Source organism: Poecilia reticulata, chromosome 3 (genome assembly GCF_904066995.2).
Source record: "Poecilia reticulata chromosome 3, P_reticulata-male-v2, whole genome shotgun sequence".
Lineage (NCBI taxonomy): Eukaryota > Metazoa > Chordata > Actinopteri > Cyprinodontiformes > Poeciliidae > Poecilia > Poecilia reticulata.
In genome coordinates this window covers 35,902,435-35,919,030 of record NC_088832.1, presented here as the reverse complement: position 1 = coordinate 35,919,030, position 16,596 = coordinate 35,902,435, and the positions used below count along the sequence as shown (strand labels likewise).

At 55.0% G+C, this 16,596-nt stretch overlaps 1 protein-coding gene across 1 annotated transcript in view; it reads right to left on the bottom strand.

Moving 5' to 3' along the window:
• Positions 1–1,803: 1,803 nt before the first annotated feature.
• fhod1 (formin homology 2 domain containing 1) overlaps positions 1,804–16,596 on the bottom strand; it is a 16,470-nt gene continuing 1,677 nt past the window's right edge. The window contains exons 3-12 of the mRNA XM_081605700.1: positions 13,820–14,377; positions 13,582–13,731; positions 13,323–13,505; positions 13,136–13,255; positions 12,897–13,058; positions 5,754–5,944; positions 5,492–5,684; positions 5,018–5,192; positions 4,763–4,939; positions 1,804–2,433 (exon numbers count right to left, since the gene is read on the bottom strand). Of these exons, the coding sequence (XP_081461826.1) occupies positions 2,348–2,433; positions 4,763–4,939; positions 5,018–5,192; positions 5,492–5,684; positions 5,754–5,944; positions 12,897–13,058; positions 13,136–13,255; positions 13,323–13,505; positions 13,582–13,731; positions 13,820–14,377 (1,995 nt within the window). The 3' untranslated portion in view covers positions 1,804–2,347. The remainder of the gene's footprint in view (positions 2,434–4,762; positions 4,940–5,017; positions 5,193–5,491; positions 5,685–5,753; positions 5,945–12,896; positions 13,059–13,135; positions 13,256–13,322; positions 13,506–13,581; positions 13,732–13,819; positions 14,378–16,596) is intronic.

The window sequence follows — 16,596 nt, the reverse complement described above, 5'->3', positions numbered from 1 at the left end:
GAGCTGCCGGTTCTGACCCAGGTCAGGTTTCTGGTTCTGGTTAAAACACCGTGGGATGAAGAGGAGCAGGACCATAGGGCTCTTCACCCAGAGCGACCACTCAGTAGGGGGCGTCTCAGTGCCTAACTGAAGCTTAAAATAATTAAAACTGAGGTCAGAGGTCAATTTAAATGAGGGGAAATAAAAACATTTTAACCTTAAATAGTAAAATGTGTAACTTGGTTTGAATCAGTTGGATGGTTGGACGATTTTAGAGAAAATCTCATCAACATCAATATTTCCACTAAATAAGAGGCAAAAATAAAAGTTTGATAAGGAAAAAGCCTCTCAGACTCTGAGCTCAAAGCACCAAACTATATTTTATATTAGATAATTTAATGTCACATAATTATGGCGGTAGAAGCCATTAGTTTGTTAAATACTGAATGAAACATATTTACCGTGTTTGATGTTTGTTGTAAATGACGTAAACTCACAAAGATCGAGGTCATTAGTCCAAGTTTGTGTTTATTGAACGTTCAGAAACTACAGCGGCTGTAAAGGTCAAAGGTGAAACAACCTGAACAGGTGATCAGCTCTAAACCAGTCGCACCTTTTTACTCTCTCGGTCATTAAGCACAGCCGTTGCCATGGCAACCTCTCGAGCCGACCAGAGATTATGTTGAAAACATTCAGTCCGTTACGATATCAGGTTTTCAGGCTTGATATTTATTTATGCATCATTAATAACCTCATGATCACAGCGGTGGTTGGTTATGTTGTCCACCACTAGGTGGAGCACGAGAACAGGATGGACTGAGGGACAGAAGAAGAAGAGATGGAGGAAAGGAAAACCTGATGTAACTGCTGCTGAGCGAGTTCTGAATAAACACTAAGTTCTTTGTCTACTTCAGCTTCCAAACATAACAGATTAGTTCATTTTAATCTGCTGCTCATTAATGGAACCTGGTAGAAACAATAATCACAGATTATTATTGTTGTTGGGTCATTAATTTGAACACGTTGTGTTGATTTTATTGTTCTTTAATAAAGTTCTGAACGTTTTCAGCCAATCAGAGGACCTGCTGCTCTCAGCCAATCAGAGGACCTGCTGCTCTCAGCCAATCAGAGGACCTGCTGCTCTCAGCCAATCAGAGGACCTGCTGCTCTCAGCCAATCAGAGGACCTGCTGCTGGTTCAGTTTGTCTCCTGAGACTCTAAACCTTCAGATCCACATGTTGCTCCGCTGCTCTAGTTAAACACGATCAGTTCAGAAACGATATGAAATGGAAACAAGTTATTTATTAACTGATTAAGTGTTTTAGATTGTTGTTAAAAACTAATCAGTCACGGCTGATCAGTGGGTGAACTCACAGTGAATCCGTTCATGTTTTACAGCTGCTCCTCTCTAGCAGGTACTGCGGACCCCACTGAACCTTTTAGGGGTAGCAGCACCTCCCTGCCGTCCCCCTTTACTTTCACCCCTGGCCGTTTCCACAGAAACATGAACTGAAGGTTTTGCTCCGATTGGTCAGAAAAGACAAACAGTGAAAATCTTGCTGGTCGTTTTTTATTCAGGTCACTTTAAATATTAATTTTTAAAGTTTTGGCCGTGAAACTTTACAGAACCGCGGTTCTGCTGAGCTGGTCCGGTTTAGTCAGAGGAAGTTGAAACAAACAAACAGGAAGTACTGACGGACCCGCTTCCTGTTCCGCTGCTGAAGAACCGAAACCCAGAACCGGACCAACAGGTTCGCTCGAGTTCCAACTGGAGGAACCCAGCTCAGGTTCTACAAGCGGAAGAACCAGAACCAGAACATCAGATTCATTGAAAATCTTTATTAACAGCAGAGAAACATTCAGCCTCACATCTGAGAACCCAGTGACATCACACCAGAACCCAGTGACATCACACCAGAACCCAGTGACATCACACCAGAACCCAGTGACATCACACCAGAACACCTGGTGGCAGGTGAGCAGTCGGACTGCTTGGTCCCAGATTAACAAGAAAGCTGTGGCGGTGAGAGGTCCAGAACCAGCAGCAGGTCCAGAACCTGAGCAGAACCTCGGCTAATTTACGGCAAACTGAAGCTTTAGAAGCTGCAGGTGGTTCTGCGGTTCATCTCAGGCAGTTTGTTCTGATCCGAGTTCTTCTGGGCGTCCACCTGCAGGACTTTCTGGATCAGAACCAACGAGGCAGCAGGTAAGTCCAGGTCTGGTGTGAAGAGCAAACAGATCAGTTCTGGTTCTGGTTCTGATCCGCAGTCTGAGCTGCTGTTGCTGCGCTGAAGGTTAATCTGCAAACAGATAAGGAGATAAACGCTGGAGCAGCAGGAGGTCAGGAGGTCAGGAGGTCAGCGCGGGGTCAGACTCTGTCTCCCGTCTTGCTGGGCAGCAGACCCAGAGCCTGGACCGCCTCCTGGTCCAATCCGCCCTTCAGGGTCCTCCGCACTGCAGCGCACAGAGAAAAGGGGTCAGAACTCAGGAAAATAACGTTTTCATCTCCATCACATGAAACCCAACAGGTCAGAGGTCATTCCAGCTGCTGGACTTCATGAGTCCTCAGCTGGAGGAGAAACTCCTCCGGTCCAGAACACCAGAACCAGGGAGAGGTTCTGCTGGCCGTTACTCCAGCATGGAGGCACTGCGGCCTTTTGACGGGGGGCTTGGTGACTTCCAGCAGACGGACGCGCCGACGCTAATCCGCTCAGAGGGTTTTAGTCCGGAAGAGAAAACAGGGCTGAGGAGCCGGGCCGATACCGGCTGTTTGGGAAACAGAACTGCTGTTTGGTTCCAAACAACCAGAACCGGACTGACCCAGAAGAAGGTTCCAGCGCTGCATTAGACGTCCCGTTGCTATGCCAACGAGCTTTACCACACAGCATGCAGGTGTAGCACTTAGTATTAGCTCCAGCTAAATATGGCTTTAGCATTAGCTTCCACTGAGTTTGGCTTTAGTGTTAGCTCCAGCTGAATATGGTTTTAGCGTTAGCTTCAGCTGAATATGGCTTTAGCGTTAGCTCCAGCTAAATATGGCTTTAGCGTTAGCTCCAGCTGAATATGGCTTTAGCGTTAGCTCCAGCTGAATATGGCTTTAGTGTTAGCTCCAGCTGAATATGGCTTTAGTGTTAGCTCCAGCTGAATATGGCTTTAGTGTTAGCTCCAGCTGAATATGGCTTTAGCGTTAGCTCCAGCTGAATATGGCTTTAGCGTTACCTCCAGCTAAATATGGCTTTAGCGTTAGCTCCAGCTGAATTTGGCTTTAGTGTTAGCTCCAGCTGAATATGGCTTTAGCGTTACCTCCAGCTAAATATGGCTTTAGCGTTAGCTCCAGCTGAATATGGCTTTAGCGTTAGCTCCAGCTGAATATGGCTTTAGCGTTAGCTCCAGCTGAATATGGCTTTAGCGTTAGCTCCAGCTGAATATGGCTTTAGCGTTAGCTCCAGCTGAATATGGCTTTAGTGTTAGCTCCAGCTGAATATGGCTTTAGCGTTAGCTCCAGCTAAATATGGCTTTAGTGTTAGCTCCAGCTGAATATGGTTTTAGCGTTAGCTCCAGCTGAATATGGTTTTAGCGTTAGCTCCAGCTAAATATGGCTTTAGTGTTAGCTCCAGCTGAATATGGTTTTAGTGTTAGGTCGAGCTGAGTATGGTTTTAGCGTTAGCTCCAGCTGAATATGGTTTTAGCGTTAGCTCCAGCTGAATATGGTTTTAGCGTTAGCTCCAGCTAAATATGGCTTTAGTGTTAGCTCCAGCTAAATATGGCTTTAGTGTTAGCTCCAGCTGAATATGGCTTTAGCGTTAGCTCCAGCTGAATATGGTTTTAGCGTTAGCTCCAGCTGAATATGGTTTTAGCGTTAGCTCCAGCTAAATATGGCTTTAGTGTTAGCTCCAGCTGAATATGGTTTTAGTGTTAGCTCCAGCTGAATATGGTTTTAGCGTTAGCTCCAGCTAAATATGGCTTTAGCGTTAGCTCCAGCTGAATATGGTTTTAGCGTTAGCTCCAGCTGAATATGGCTTTAGCGTTACCTCCAGCTAAATATGGCTTTAGTGTTAGCTCCAGCTGAATATGGCTTTAGCGTTAGCTCCAGCTAAATATGGCTTTAGTGTTAGCTCCAGCTGAATATGGCTTTAGCGTTAGCTCCAGCTGAATATGGTTTTAGCGTTAGCTCCAGCTAAATATGGCTTTAGTGTTAGCTCCAGCTGAATATGGTTTTAGTGTTAGCTCCAGCTGAATATGGTTTTAGCGTTAGCTCCAGCTGAATATGGCTTTAGCGTTACCTCCAGCTGAATATGGCTTTAGTGTTAGCTCCAGCTGAATATGGCTTTAGCGTTACCTCCAGCTAAATATGGCTTTAGCGTTAGCTCCAGCTGAATATGGCTTTAGCGTTAGCTCCAGCTGAATATGGCTTTAGCGTTAGCTCCAGCTAAATATGGCTTTAGTGTTAGCTCCAGCTGAATATGGTTTTAGCGTTAGCTCCAGCTGAATATGGTTTTAGCGTTAGCTCCAGCTAAATATGGCTTTAGCGTTAGCTTCCACTGAGTTTGGCTTTAGTGTTAGCTCCAGCTGAATATGGTTTTAGCGTTAGCTCCAGCTAAATATGGCTTTAGTGTTAGCTCCAGCTGAATATGGTTTTAGCGTTAGCTCCAGCTAAATATGGCTTTAGTGTTAGCTCCAGCTGAATATGGCTTTAGCGTTAGCTTCAGCTAATGTCGGTAAGGGAAGTGATTCCATCGGGCCTCAGCAGAACCTCAGAGAACCCAGGAACGTCTGGACTCACTGGACTTTCTGTTGAGTCGGGACCGTTTGCGGGTCTTTGGGCTGGCAGTTCTGTTTGACGGGTTCCGGGTCACGGACTTCACCAGTCGATCCATGATGTCATCAGTGGCGTCGTCCTGAGAGTTGGTTCCGTCGTCTCTAGCAGCAGTCAGAGTGGATGGACTCACCGAGCGGTTACCTAAGCAACAGAACCAGAACATTAACCGGCCCTGACTGGACTTGAACCAGAACCAGGCCAGGGTTCTGTGGTTCTTACTGCGGACGGCTCTGGAGCGGCGCAGGCCTGCAGGATGAATGGTCAGGCTGCTGCAGCTGCTGGTCAGCAGGCTCGTCATGGTACAATGCTCCTCCTCCTGATCAGAGCCCGGATCTGTTGCCATGGAGACGGGCGAGATGCTGTCCTGAACAGGAACGCCCGAAAACTTTTCCGTCTGAGGGAAATGAGACAAGATGAGGTCTGAAACATCGTCTGACTGAAACCATCCGAGATCATTCCCAGGAAGGTTTATGGAAAATAAACATCAACGAGTCGAGAAACTTTAATTTCTAATCAATATTTTTATGTTTTGAAAACTTTTCTTCTGCTGCATCACTGGTTTCAGGTATCTCTGTGCAGCAGCGCCCCCTGCTGCATCTTCACTGTGGGAACAGGCAGTGCTGATCCAGCTGCTGTGGATCAAATCCAGCAGAACCGAACCCTGACCCCTGACCCCTGACCCCAGAGCGTTACCTCGGTGATCAGCATGCCCCGGGTCTTGTTCCGCTCCCTCTTGATGGTGCGTTTGCGCCTGATGGTGAGGACGCGCTCGCGGGTGGTGCGGTACTCCAGGGCGAACTCGCTGATGATGCGGCAGAAGCTGGTGACCTTCACGTCTCGGACGGAGAAGGACGGCTGACCCAGGAACAGCAGGAAGGAGTGGAACCTGCAGGGGACACGTCAGTCCTCACCCGTCCAAACCGCGTCCAGGACGGGTTGGGGCTGCGCCCCCTACCTGTTGATGACCCTCCTGTGGACGACCTTCAGGATCTTGATCCTCTGGGTGCAGTCCCTGAGGAACTCCGTCATCTTGTTCTTCAGCACCGCCTTGCTCTCATGCTTGGCCACCAGCTTCAGGTTCTCCCATGATGCCTTGCAGCGCCTCTCCAGCTGGACCAGATTCTCTGCCAGCAGGTCAAAATCCACCTGGAGCAAAACAGGAGACATCGTGACGAGCTGCGGCATCATAACGAGCTGCGGCATCTTAACGAGCTGCGGCGTCATAACGAGCTGCGGCGTCATAACGAGCTGCGGCGTCATAACGAGCTGCGGCGTCATAACGAGCTGCGGCGTCATAACGAGCTGCGGCGTCATAACGAGCTGCGGCGTCATAACGAGCTGCGGCGTCATAACGAGCTGCGGCGTCATAACGAGCTGCGGCGTCATGACGAGCTGCGGCGTCGTGACGAGCTGCGGCGTCGTGACGAGCTGCGGCGTCGTGACGAGCTGCGGCGTCTTAACGAGCTGCGGCGTCATAACGAGCTGCGGCGTCATGACGAGCTGCTGCGTCATGCCGAGCTGCTGCGTCATGACGAGCTGCGGCGTCATAACGAGCTGCGGCATCATAACGAGCTGCGGCGTCATAACGAGCTGCGGCGTCATAACGAGCTGCGGCGTCATAACGAGCTGCGGCGTCATAACGAGCTGCGGCGTCATAACGAGCTGCGGCGTCATAACGAGCTGCGGCGTCATAACGAGCTGCGGCGTCATAACGAGCTGCGGCGTCATAACGAGCTGCGGCGTCATAACGAGCTGCGGCGTCATAACGAGCTGCGGCGTCATAACGAGCTGCGGCGTCATGACGAGCTGCGGCGTCATGACGAGCTGCGGCGTCATAACGAGCTGCGGCGTCATAACGAGCTGCGGCGTCATGACGAGCTGCGGCGTCGTGACGAGTTGCGACGTCGTGACGAGCTGCGACATCGTAACGAGCTGCGGCGTCGTGACGAGCTGCGGCATCGTGACGAGCTGCTGCATCATAACGAGCTACGGCATCATAACGAGCTGCGGCGTGTCGTGACAAGTCGAGCCGCGGCATCGTGACGAGCTGCGGCGTCATAACGAGCTGCGGCGTCATAACGAGCTGCGGCGTCATAACGAGCTGCGGCGTCATAACGAGCTGCGGCGTCATAACGAGCTGCGGCGTCATAACGAGCTGCGGCGTCATAACGAGCTGCGGCATCATAACGAGCTGCGGCGTCATAACGAGCTGCGGCGTCGTAACGAGCTGCGGCATCATGACGAGCTGCGGCATCATGACGAGCTGCGACTTCATGACGAGCTGCGGCGTCGTGACGAGCTGCGGCGTCGTAACGAGCTGCGGCGTCGTGACGAGCTGCGGCATCATGACGAGCTGCGGCATCATGACGAGCTGCGACTTCATGACGAGCTGCGGCATCATGACGAGCTGCGGCATCATGACGAGCTGCGGCGTCGTGACGAGCTGCGACATCATGACGAGCTGCGACATCATGACGAGCTGCGACATCATGACGAGCTGCGATCTCATGACGAGCTGCGACATCATGACGAGCTGCGGCATCATGACGAGCTGCGGCATCATGACGAGCTGCTGCATCATAACGAGCTGCGGCGTGTCGTGACAAGTCGAGCCGCGGCATCGTGACGAGCTGCGGCGTCGTAACGAGCTGCGGCGTCGTGACGAGCTGCGGCATCATGACGAGCTGCGACTTCATGACGAGCTGCGGCATCATGACGAGCTGCGGCGTCGTAACGAGCTGCGGCGTCGTGACGAGCTGCGACTTCATGACGAGCTGCGGCATCATGACGACCTGCGGCATCATAACGAGCAGCGCCGTCATGACGACCTGCGGCATCATAACGAGCTGCGGCGTCGTGACGAGCTGCGGCGTCGTAACGAGCTGCGGCGTCGTGACGAGCTGCGGCATCATGACGAGCTGCGGCATCATGACGAGCTGCGACTTCATGACGAGCTGCGGCATCATGACGAGCTGCGGCATCATGACGAGCTGCGGCGTCGTGACGAGCTGCGACATCATGACGAGCTGCGACATCATGACGAGCTGCGACATCATGACGAGCTGCGATCTCATGACGAGCTGCGACATCATGACGAGCTGCGGCATCATGACGAGCTGCGGCATCATGACGAGCTGCTGCATCATAACGAGCTACGGCATCATAACGAGCTGCGGCGTGTCGTGACAAGTCGAGCCGCGGCATCGTGACGAGCTGCGATCTCATGACGAGCTGCGACATCATGACGAGCTGCGGCATCATGACGAGCTGCGGCATCATGACGAGCTGCGACTTCATGACGAGCTGCGGCATCATGACGAGCTGCGACTTCATGACGAGCTGCGGCATCATGACGAGCCGCGGCGTCAGAACGAGCTGCGGCATCATGACGAGCTGCGGCATCATGACGAGCTGCGGCATCTTAACGAGCTGCGGCATCATGACGAGCTGCGACTTCATGACGAGCTGCGGCATCATGACGAGCTGCGGCATCATGACGAGCTGCGGCGTCGTGACGAGCTGCGACATCATGACGAGCTGCGACATCATGACGAGCTGCGACATCATGACGAGCTGCGATCTCATGACGAGCTGCGACATCATGACGAGCTGCGGCATCATGACGAGCTGCGGCATCATGACGAGCTGCGGCGTCGTGACGAGCTGCGACATCATGACGAGCTGCGACATCATGACGAGCTGCGACATCATGACGAGCTGCGATCTCATGACGAGCTGCGACATCATGACGAGCTGCGGCATCATGACGAGCTGCGGCATCATGACGAGCTGCTGCATCATAACGAGCTACGGCATCATAACGAGCTGCGGCGTGTCGTGACAAGTCGAGCCGCGGCATCGTGACGAGCTGCGGCGTCGTAACGAGCTGCGGCGTCGTGACGAGCTGCGGCATCATGACGAGCTGCGGCATCATAACGAGCTGCGGCGTGTCGTGACAAGTCGAGCCGCGGCATCGTGACGAGCTGCGGCGTCGTAACGAGCTGCGGCGTCGTGACGAGCTGCGGCATCATGACGAGCTGCGGCATCATAACGAGCTGCGGCGTCGTGACGAGCTGCGACTTCATGACGAGCTGCGGCATCATGACGAGCTGCGGCATCATAACGAGCTGGGGCGTCATAACGAGCTGCGGCGTCTTAACGAGCTGCGGCGTCGTGACGAGCTGCGACTTCATGACGAGCTGCGGCATCATGACGAGCTGCGGCGTCGTGACGAGCTGCGACATCATGACGAGCTGCGACATCATGACGAGCTACGGCATCATAACGAGCTGCGACATCATGACGAGCTGCGGCGTCGTGACGAGCTGCGACATCATGACGAGCTGCGACATCATGACGAGCTGCGATCTCATGACGAGCTGCGACATCATGACGAGCTGCGGCATCATGACGAGCTGCGGCATCATGACGAGCTGCGACTTCATGACGAGCTGCGGCATCTGCGACATCATGACGAGCTGCGACATCATGACGAGCTGCGATCTCATGACGAGCTGCGACTTCATGACGAGCTGCGGCATCATGACGAGCTGCGGCATCATGACGAGCTGCGGCGTCGTGACGAGCTGCGACATCATGACGAGCTGCGACATCATGACGAGCTGCGACATCATAACGAGCTGCGGCGTCGTGACGAGCTGCGACTTCATGACGAGCTGCGGCATCATGACGAGCTGCGGCATCATGACGAGCTGCGACTTCATGACGAGCTGCGGCATCATGACGAGCTGCGGCGTCGTGACGAGCTGCGACATCATGACGAGCTGCGACATCATGACGAGCTGCGACATCATGACGAGCTGCGACATCATGACGAGCTGCGATCTCATGACGAGCTGCGACATCATGACGAGCTGCGGCATCATGACGAGCTGCGGCATCATGACGAGCTGCTGCATCATAACGAGCTACGGCATCATAACGAGCTGCGGCGTGTCGTGACAAGTCGAGCCGCGGCATCGTGACGAGCTGCGGCGTCGTAACGAGCTGCGGCGTCGTGACGAGCTGCGGCATCATGACGAGCTGCGGCATCATAACGAGCTGCGGCGTGTCGTGACAAGTCGAGCCGCGGCATCGTGACGAGCTGCGGCGTCGTAACGAGCTGCGGCGTCGTGACGAGCTGCGGCATCATGACGAGCTGCGGCATCATAACGAGCTGCGGCGTCGTGACGAGCTGCGACATCATGACGAGCTGCGACATCATGACGAGCTGCGATCTCATGACGAGCTGCGACATCATGACGAGCTGCGGCATCATGACGAGCTGCGGCATCATGACGAGCTGCTGCATCATAACGAGCTACGGCATCATAACGAGCTGCGGCGTGTCGTGACAAGTCGAGCCGCGGCATCGTGACGAGCTGCGGCGTCGTAACGAGCTGCGGCGTCGTGACGAGCTGCGGCATCATGACGAGCTGCGGCATCATAACGAGCTGCGGCGTGTCGTGACAAGTCGAGCCGCGGCATCGTGACGAGCTGCGGCGTCATAACGAGCTGCGGCGTCATAACGAGCTGCGGCATCATAACGAGCTGCGGCATCATAACGAGCTGCGGCGTCATAACGAGCTGCGGCGTCGTGACGAGCTGCGGCGTCGTGACGAGCTGCGGCGTCCTAACGAGCTGCGGGGTCATAACGAGCTGCGGCGTCGTGACGAGCTGCGACATCATGACGAGCTGCGACATCATGACGAGCTACGGCATCATAACGAGCTGCGACATCATGACGAGCTGCGGCGTCGTGACGAGCTGCGACATCATGACGAGCTGCGACATCATGACGAGCTGCGACATCATGACGAGCTGCGATCTCATGACGAGCTGCGACATCATGACGAGCTGCGGCATCATGACGAGCTGCGGCATCATGACGAGCTGCGACTTCATGACGAGCTGCGGCATCTGCGACATCATGACGAGCTGCGACATCATGACGAGCTGCGATCTCATGACGAGCTGCGACTTCATGACGAGCTGCGGCATCATGACGAGCTGCGGCATCATGACGAGCTGCGGCGTCGTGACGAGCTGCGACATCATGACGAGCTGCGACATCATGACGAGCTGCGACATCATAACGAGCTGCGGCGTCGTGACGAGCTGCGGCGTCATAACGAGCTGCGGCATCATAACGAGCTGCGGCATCATAACGAGCTGCGGCGTCATAACGAGCTGCGGCGTCATGACGAGCTGCGGCATCATGACGAGCTGCGGCGTCATAACGAGCTGCGGCGTCATAACGAGCTGCGGCGTCATAACGAGCTGCGGCGTCATAACGAGCTGCGGCGTCATGACGAGCTGCGGCATCTTAACGAGCTGCGGCGTCATGACGAGCTGCGGCTTCATGACGACCTGCGGCATCATAACGAGCAGCGCCGTCATGACGACCTGCGGCATCATAACGAGCTGCGGCGTCGTGACGAGCTGCGGCGTCGTAACGAGCTGCGGCGTCGTGACGAGCTGCGGCATCATGACGAGCTGCGGCATCATGACGAGCTGCGACTTCATGACGAGCTGCGGCATCATGACGAGCTGCGACTTCATGACGAGCTGCGGCATCATGACGAGCTGCGGCATCATGACGAGCTGCGGCGTCGTGACGAGCTGCGACATCATGACGAGCTGCGACATCATGACGAGCTGCGACATCATGACGAGCTGCGATCTCATGACGAGCTGCGGCATCATGACGAGCTGCTGCATCATAACGAGCTACGGCATCATAACGAGCTGCGGCGTGTCGTGACAAGTCGAGCCGCGGCATCGTGATGAGCTGCGGCGTCGTGACGAGCTGCGGCGTCGTGACGAGCTGCGGCGTCATAACGAGCTGCGGCGTCATAACGAGCTGCGGCGTCATAACGAGCTGCGGCGTCATAACGAGCTGCGGCGTCATAACGAGCTGCGGCGTCATAACGAGCTGCGGCGTCATAACGAGCTGCGGCGTCATAACGAGCTGCGGCGTCATAACGAGCTGCGGCGTCATAACGAGCTGCGGCGTCATAACGAGCTGCGGCGTCATAACGAGCTGCGGCGTCATAACGAGCTGCGGCGTCATAACGAGCTGCGGCGTCATAACGAGCTGCGGCGTCATAACGAGCTGCGGCGTCATAACGAGCTGCGGCGTCGTGACGAGCTGCGGCATCATGACGAGCTGCGGCGTCGTGACGAGCTGCGACATCATGACGAGCTGCGACATCATGACGAGCTACGGCATCATAACGAGGTGCGGCGTCGTGACGAGCTGCGGCGTCGTAACGAGCTGCGGCGTCGTGACGAGCTGCGGCGTCGTGACGAGCTGCGATATCGTGACGAGCTGCGACATCATGACGAGCTGCGACATCATGACGAGCTGCGACATCATGACGAGCTGCGGCATCATGACGAGCTGCGGCATCATGACGAGCTGCTGCATCATAACGAGCTACGGCATCATAACGAGCTGCGGCGTGTCGTGACAAGTCGAGCCGCGGCATCGTGACGAGCTGCGGCGTCGTAACGAGCTGCGGCGTCGTGACGAGCTGCGGCGTCGTGACGAGCTGCGGCGTCGTGACGAGCTGCGGCGTCGTGACGAGCTGCGACGTCGTGACGCGCTGCGGCGTCATGACGAGCTGCGGCGTCGTGACGAGCTGCGGCGTCGTGACGAGCTGCGGCGTCATGACGAGCTGCGGCGTCATGACGAGCTGCGGCGTCGTGACGAGCTGCGGCGTCATAACGAGCTGCGGCGTCATAACGAGCTGCGGCGTCATGACGAGCTGCGGCGTCGTGACGAGCTGCGGCGTCGTGACGAGCTGCGGCGTCATAACGAGCTGCGGCGTCATGACGAGCTGCGGCGTCATGACGAGCTGCGGCGTCATGACGAGCTGCGGCGTCATGACGAGCTGCGGCGTCATGACGAGCTGCGGCGTCATGACGAGCTGCGGCGTCATAACGAGCTGCGGCGTCATAACGAGCTGCGGCGTCATAACGAGCTGCGGCATCATAACGAGCTGCGGCGTCGTGACGAGCTGCAGCGTCGTTACCTGCTGTGACGTGAACGGATGTGAACAGGTTAACACAGGACATCGCGACAGGTGAGGCGTACCTTGGCGGAGCGGGTGATGGCGGGGATCTCGGAGTAGACGTCAGAGGATTGTGGGTAATTGTCCTCCAGCAGGTTGCAGGTGTGGTGCAGCAGTGAGTGGCGGTGGACGGTGTCCTTCACCTCCACCACCTTCTCCAGGTAACTCAGCTCAAAGCCTTTGGCCTGGAACAGAGAAGAGCCGCACTGGTGAGACTGGGAGCAACTGGGAGCAACTGGGATGTTTCCGGCATGTTTCTCACATTGGAGCTGTTGAGGAAGTTGCCGATGGCGAGCAGCGTGGCGAGGATCCTCCTGAACGTCTGATTGGACGCCAGCTGCTCCATGCCCAGCTTCAGGTCGAACAGAGGCTCCGCGATCTCCTGCAGGGGGCGACAGCGGGTCAGCGGGCCGGCGGAACCGGACACAGAACCGCAGCCGTGCGCTCACCTTCTCCAGAACCTCGTAGTTGAGCTTGAAGGCCCAGAGCTGCAGGCGGGGGTTCAGGGCGCTGATGGAGGCCAGGGTGAGCAGGAACTGCTCTGCGGTTCCCAGCGGCAGGTCGGGGTTCGCCAGCTGGGCCTCCTGGATCTTCTGCTTCTCCTCCTCGGTCGGGATCATCGTCAGGATCTTCTGCTCACAACAGAGAGGCCGTGAGGTCCAGACCGGCCCAGACGGGTCAGAGGACCGGTGCGGCAGTGCTGCGTACCTCCACCCCCTCCTTGCTGATGGCGTACTCATCAAAGCTCAGGATGGCGTTCTTGATGACGTGGACAGCAGGAAGGACGGTCAGGCCGATGTTGATGGCGTTGCTCCGCTTTGGGTCCAGAACCAGAGACTTCTTGGGTTCTGGTCCCTTCTGCAGAGACACATTAGAGACACGTTGGAGACACGATGGGACACGATGGGGACACGCTCTATGCTCTACAGGGGAGTTAGCTGGTGACCTTGGCAACCGGCAGTTCCTTGGACTTGGACTCGAACAGCGTCTCCAGGCGCGCCGTGTCCACCTCCACCTTGTCCAGCGACGCCCACACCGTCCCGCGGCCGAAGCGACATTTCTGCTGGCTCTCCGCCTGCTTCAGCTCTTTCCAGAACAGCTTCACCGTCTTCTTCTTCGCCAGGCCCGACGGCCGGCCGCTCGGAGGGGGCGGAGCCAGGGGGACGCCGCCCGGAGGGGGGGGAGGCGGAGGAGGGGCACCCAGGAGGGGCGGTGGAGGGGGCGGAGGGGGAGGCGGGGCAGCGGCGCCTCCTGATGGCGGCGGCGGCGGCGGAGGGGGGATGCCTGAGAAATGGGAGGAAGCGGAGGCGTTGGTGTCCATGTCGAGGACGTCGATGTCCTCGTCCTCCAGCAGGTCGGAGAAGTCCAGGTCTTTGATCTTCAGGTCGGCGCCGCTGGGCTGCAGCTGGTCCCAGGCGTCCGTCGGACCCACAGAGTTCATGGACTCCTGGAGCCGCGCCGCAGGCTCCGCCCTCACGCCGCTCTGCTGCCGGACCAAACGCTTCTGATGGGAGACGGACACGCGGTCAGATCGCTTCCTCACACAGAGCAGCAATGCATGCTGGGAAGCGACGTCAGCAAGGTGTCAGTAACACGTCTCCATTTCAAACGCAGAGATCAGATCAGAGCTTCTCATCCAAATCACTATTTTCTTTTAATTTAGTTTCCTCTGCGTCTCGAGGAGCCGCCGCCCTTCGTCTCCTCCGTGGTCCAACGTGGACCAAGGAGGAGACGATGGAGACGATGTCCTCCATGGTCCAACATGAACCACAAAGGAGACGATGTCCTCCATGGTCCAACATGAACCATGGAGACGATGGAGACGATGTCCTCCATGGTCCAACATGAACCACGGAGACGATGTCCTCCATGGTCCAACATGAACCACAAAGGAGACGATGGAGACGATGTCCTCCATGGTCCAACATGAACCATGGAGACGATGGAGACGATGTCCTCCATGGTCCAACATGAACCATGGAGACCATGGAGACGATGTCCTCCATGGTCCAACATGAACCATGGAGACGATGGAGACGATGTCCTCCATGGTCCAACATGAACCACAAAGGAGACGATGGAGACGATGTCCTCCATGGTCCAACATGAACCATGGAGACGATGGAGACGATGTCCTCCATGGTCCAACATGAACCATGGAGACGATGGAGACGATGTCCTCCATGGTCCAACATGAACCACAAAGGAGACGATGTCCTCCGTGGTCCAACGTGGACCACAAAGGAGACGATGGAGACGATGTCCTCCGTGGTCCAACGTGGACCAAGGAGACGATGGAGACGATGTCCTCCATGGTCCAACATGAACCATGGAGACGATGGAGACGATGTCCTCCGTGGTCCAACGTGGACCAAGGAGACGATGGAGACGATGTCCTCCATGGTCCAACATGAACCATGGAGACGATGGAGACGATGTCCTCCATGGTCCAACATGAACCATGGAGACGATGGAGACGATGTCCTCCATGGTCCAACATGAACCATGGAGACGATGGAGACGATGTCCTCCATGGTCCAACATGAACCATGGAGACGACGCATCTTGTTCCTGGAAAAACAGAAACTACTTTGAGTTTCTGTCCGATTTTTATAAGCAACTTGTTTTTTCTAAAGTCGTTGGAAACGTAATGAGTGGCAGGTTTTGCTTTTCTGGGCCTGTTTTTCAGCGGGAAGCTGCTGATCTGGACACCACAGAGACACAGCAAACCCCAGATGTTGACCCACGTCCAGCTGGTTTCAGCCGGACTCTCCCTGCCCATCGTTTCCCAGATGATCCGACCAAATGCGTCTTTGCTCGTGTTTAAAACAGTGGTGGAAATTAAAAATGCTCTCTACCGGCTGGCAGAGATTCTAACATTCTTCCAATCATTTCCTGTGTTGACCACATTTTGGCTGCGACTCCCCCAGACGGTATTTACTGAAGATGAAACATTCTTACACGGCATCAGTGGCTGTTTTCTGTCCTATTTGTTGTTCCGTACTCATTACGTTTTCTATTGAAATTCACAATTATTCTTATGACTAAAAACATCTCCAAACATGTTGATTATTAATTCATTATGAACCCGACGGCCCGCCATCATTCCTGTGTTATTCCCGTCTAGTCTGTATTTCATGCCCGTCCCTCTGGCATCCAAGCCTTTACGGCAGTAAAACCCTCTGTGACGTTACTGGGTGGTAATTAACATATCGGTTAGTTTGACACATTTTTCTGAAAGTCCCTAACATGTCTCTAACGCAGTGGTCCCCAAACTACGGCCCGCGGGCCGGATCCGGCCCGCCTCCCCACCTGGTCCGGCCCCCTGAACAACACCAGAGCATTCAGATTGTTTTTTATACACTGTATTTTCCGGACCACAATCCGTTTATATGTGGATTTTTCTTCCACCACCAGGGGGCTCTCTAGCAGGAAGTGAATCACTGGAAGTCAAAATTGGAAATAAAAGAAGAAAGCGCCCATTAAAATGAGATTTTATAGGGAATTGAAATTTGAGAATGTTGTTGATCAGTTAAATAGCTTTGAGGGGAAAAAGAAGATTTTGGGGTTTTTAAAATAATACTGGGATCATTATGAGAATCTGAGGTAGCGGGCCACTAGTAATGACCTGCCACGCCACTAGAGGCAGTAGCAGGCCACTAGTAATGACCTGCCACGCCACTAGAGGCAGTAGCAGAGCACTAGTAATGACCTGCCACGCCA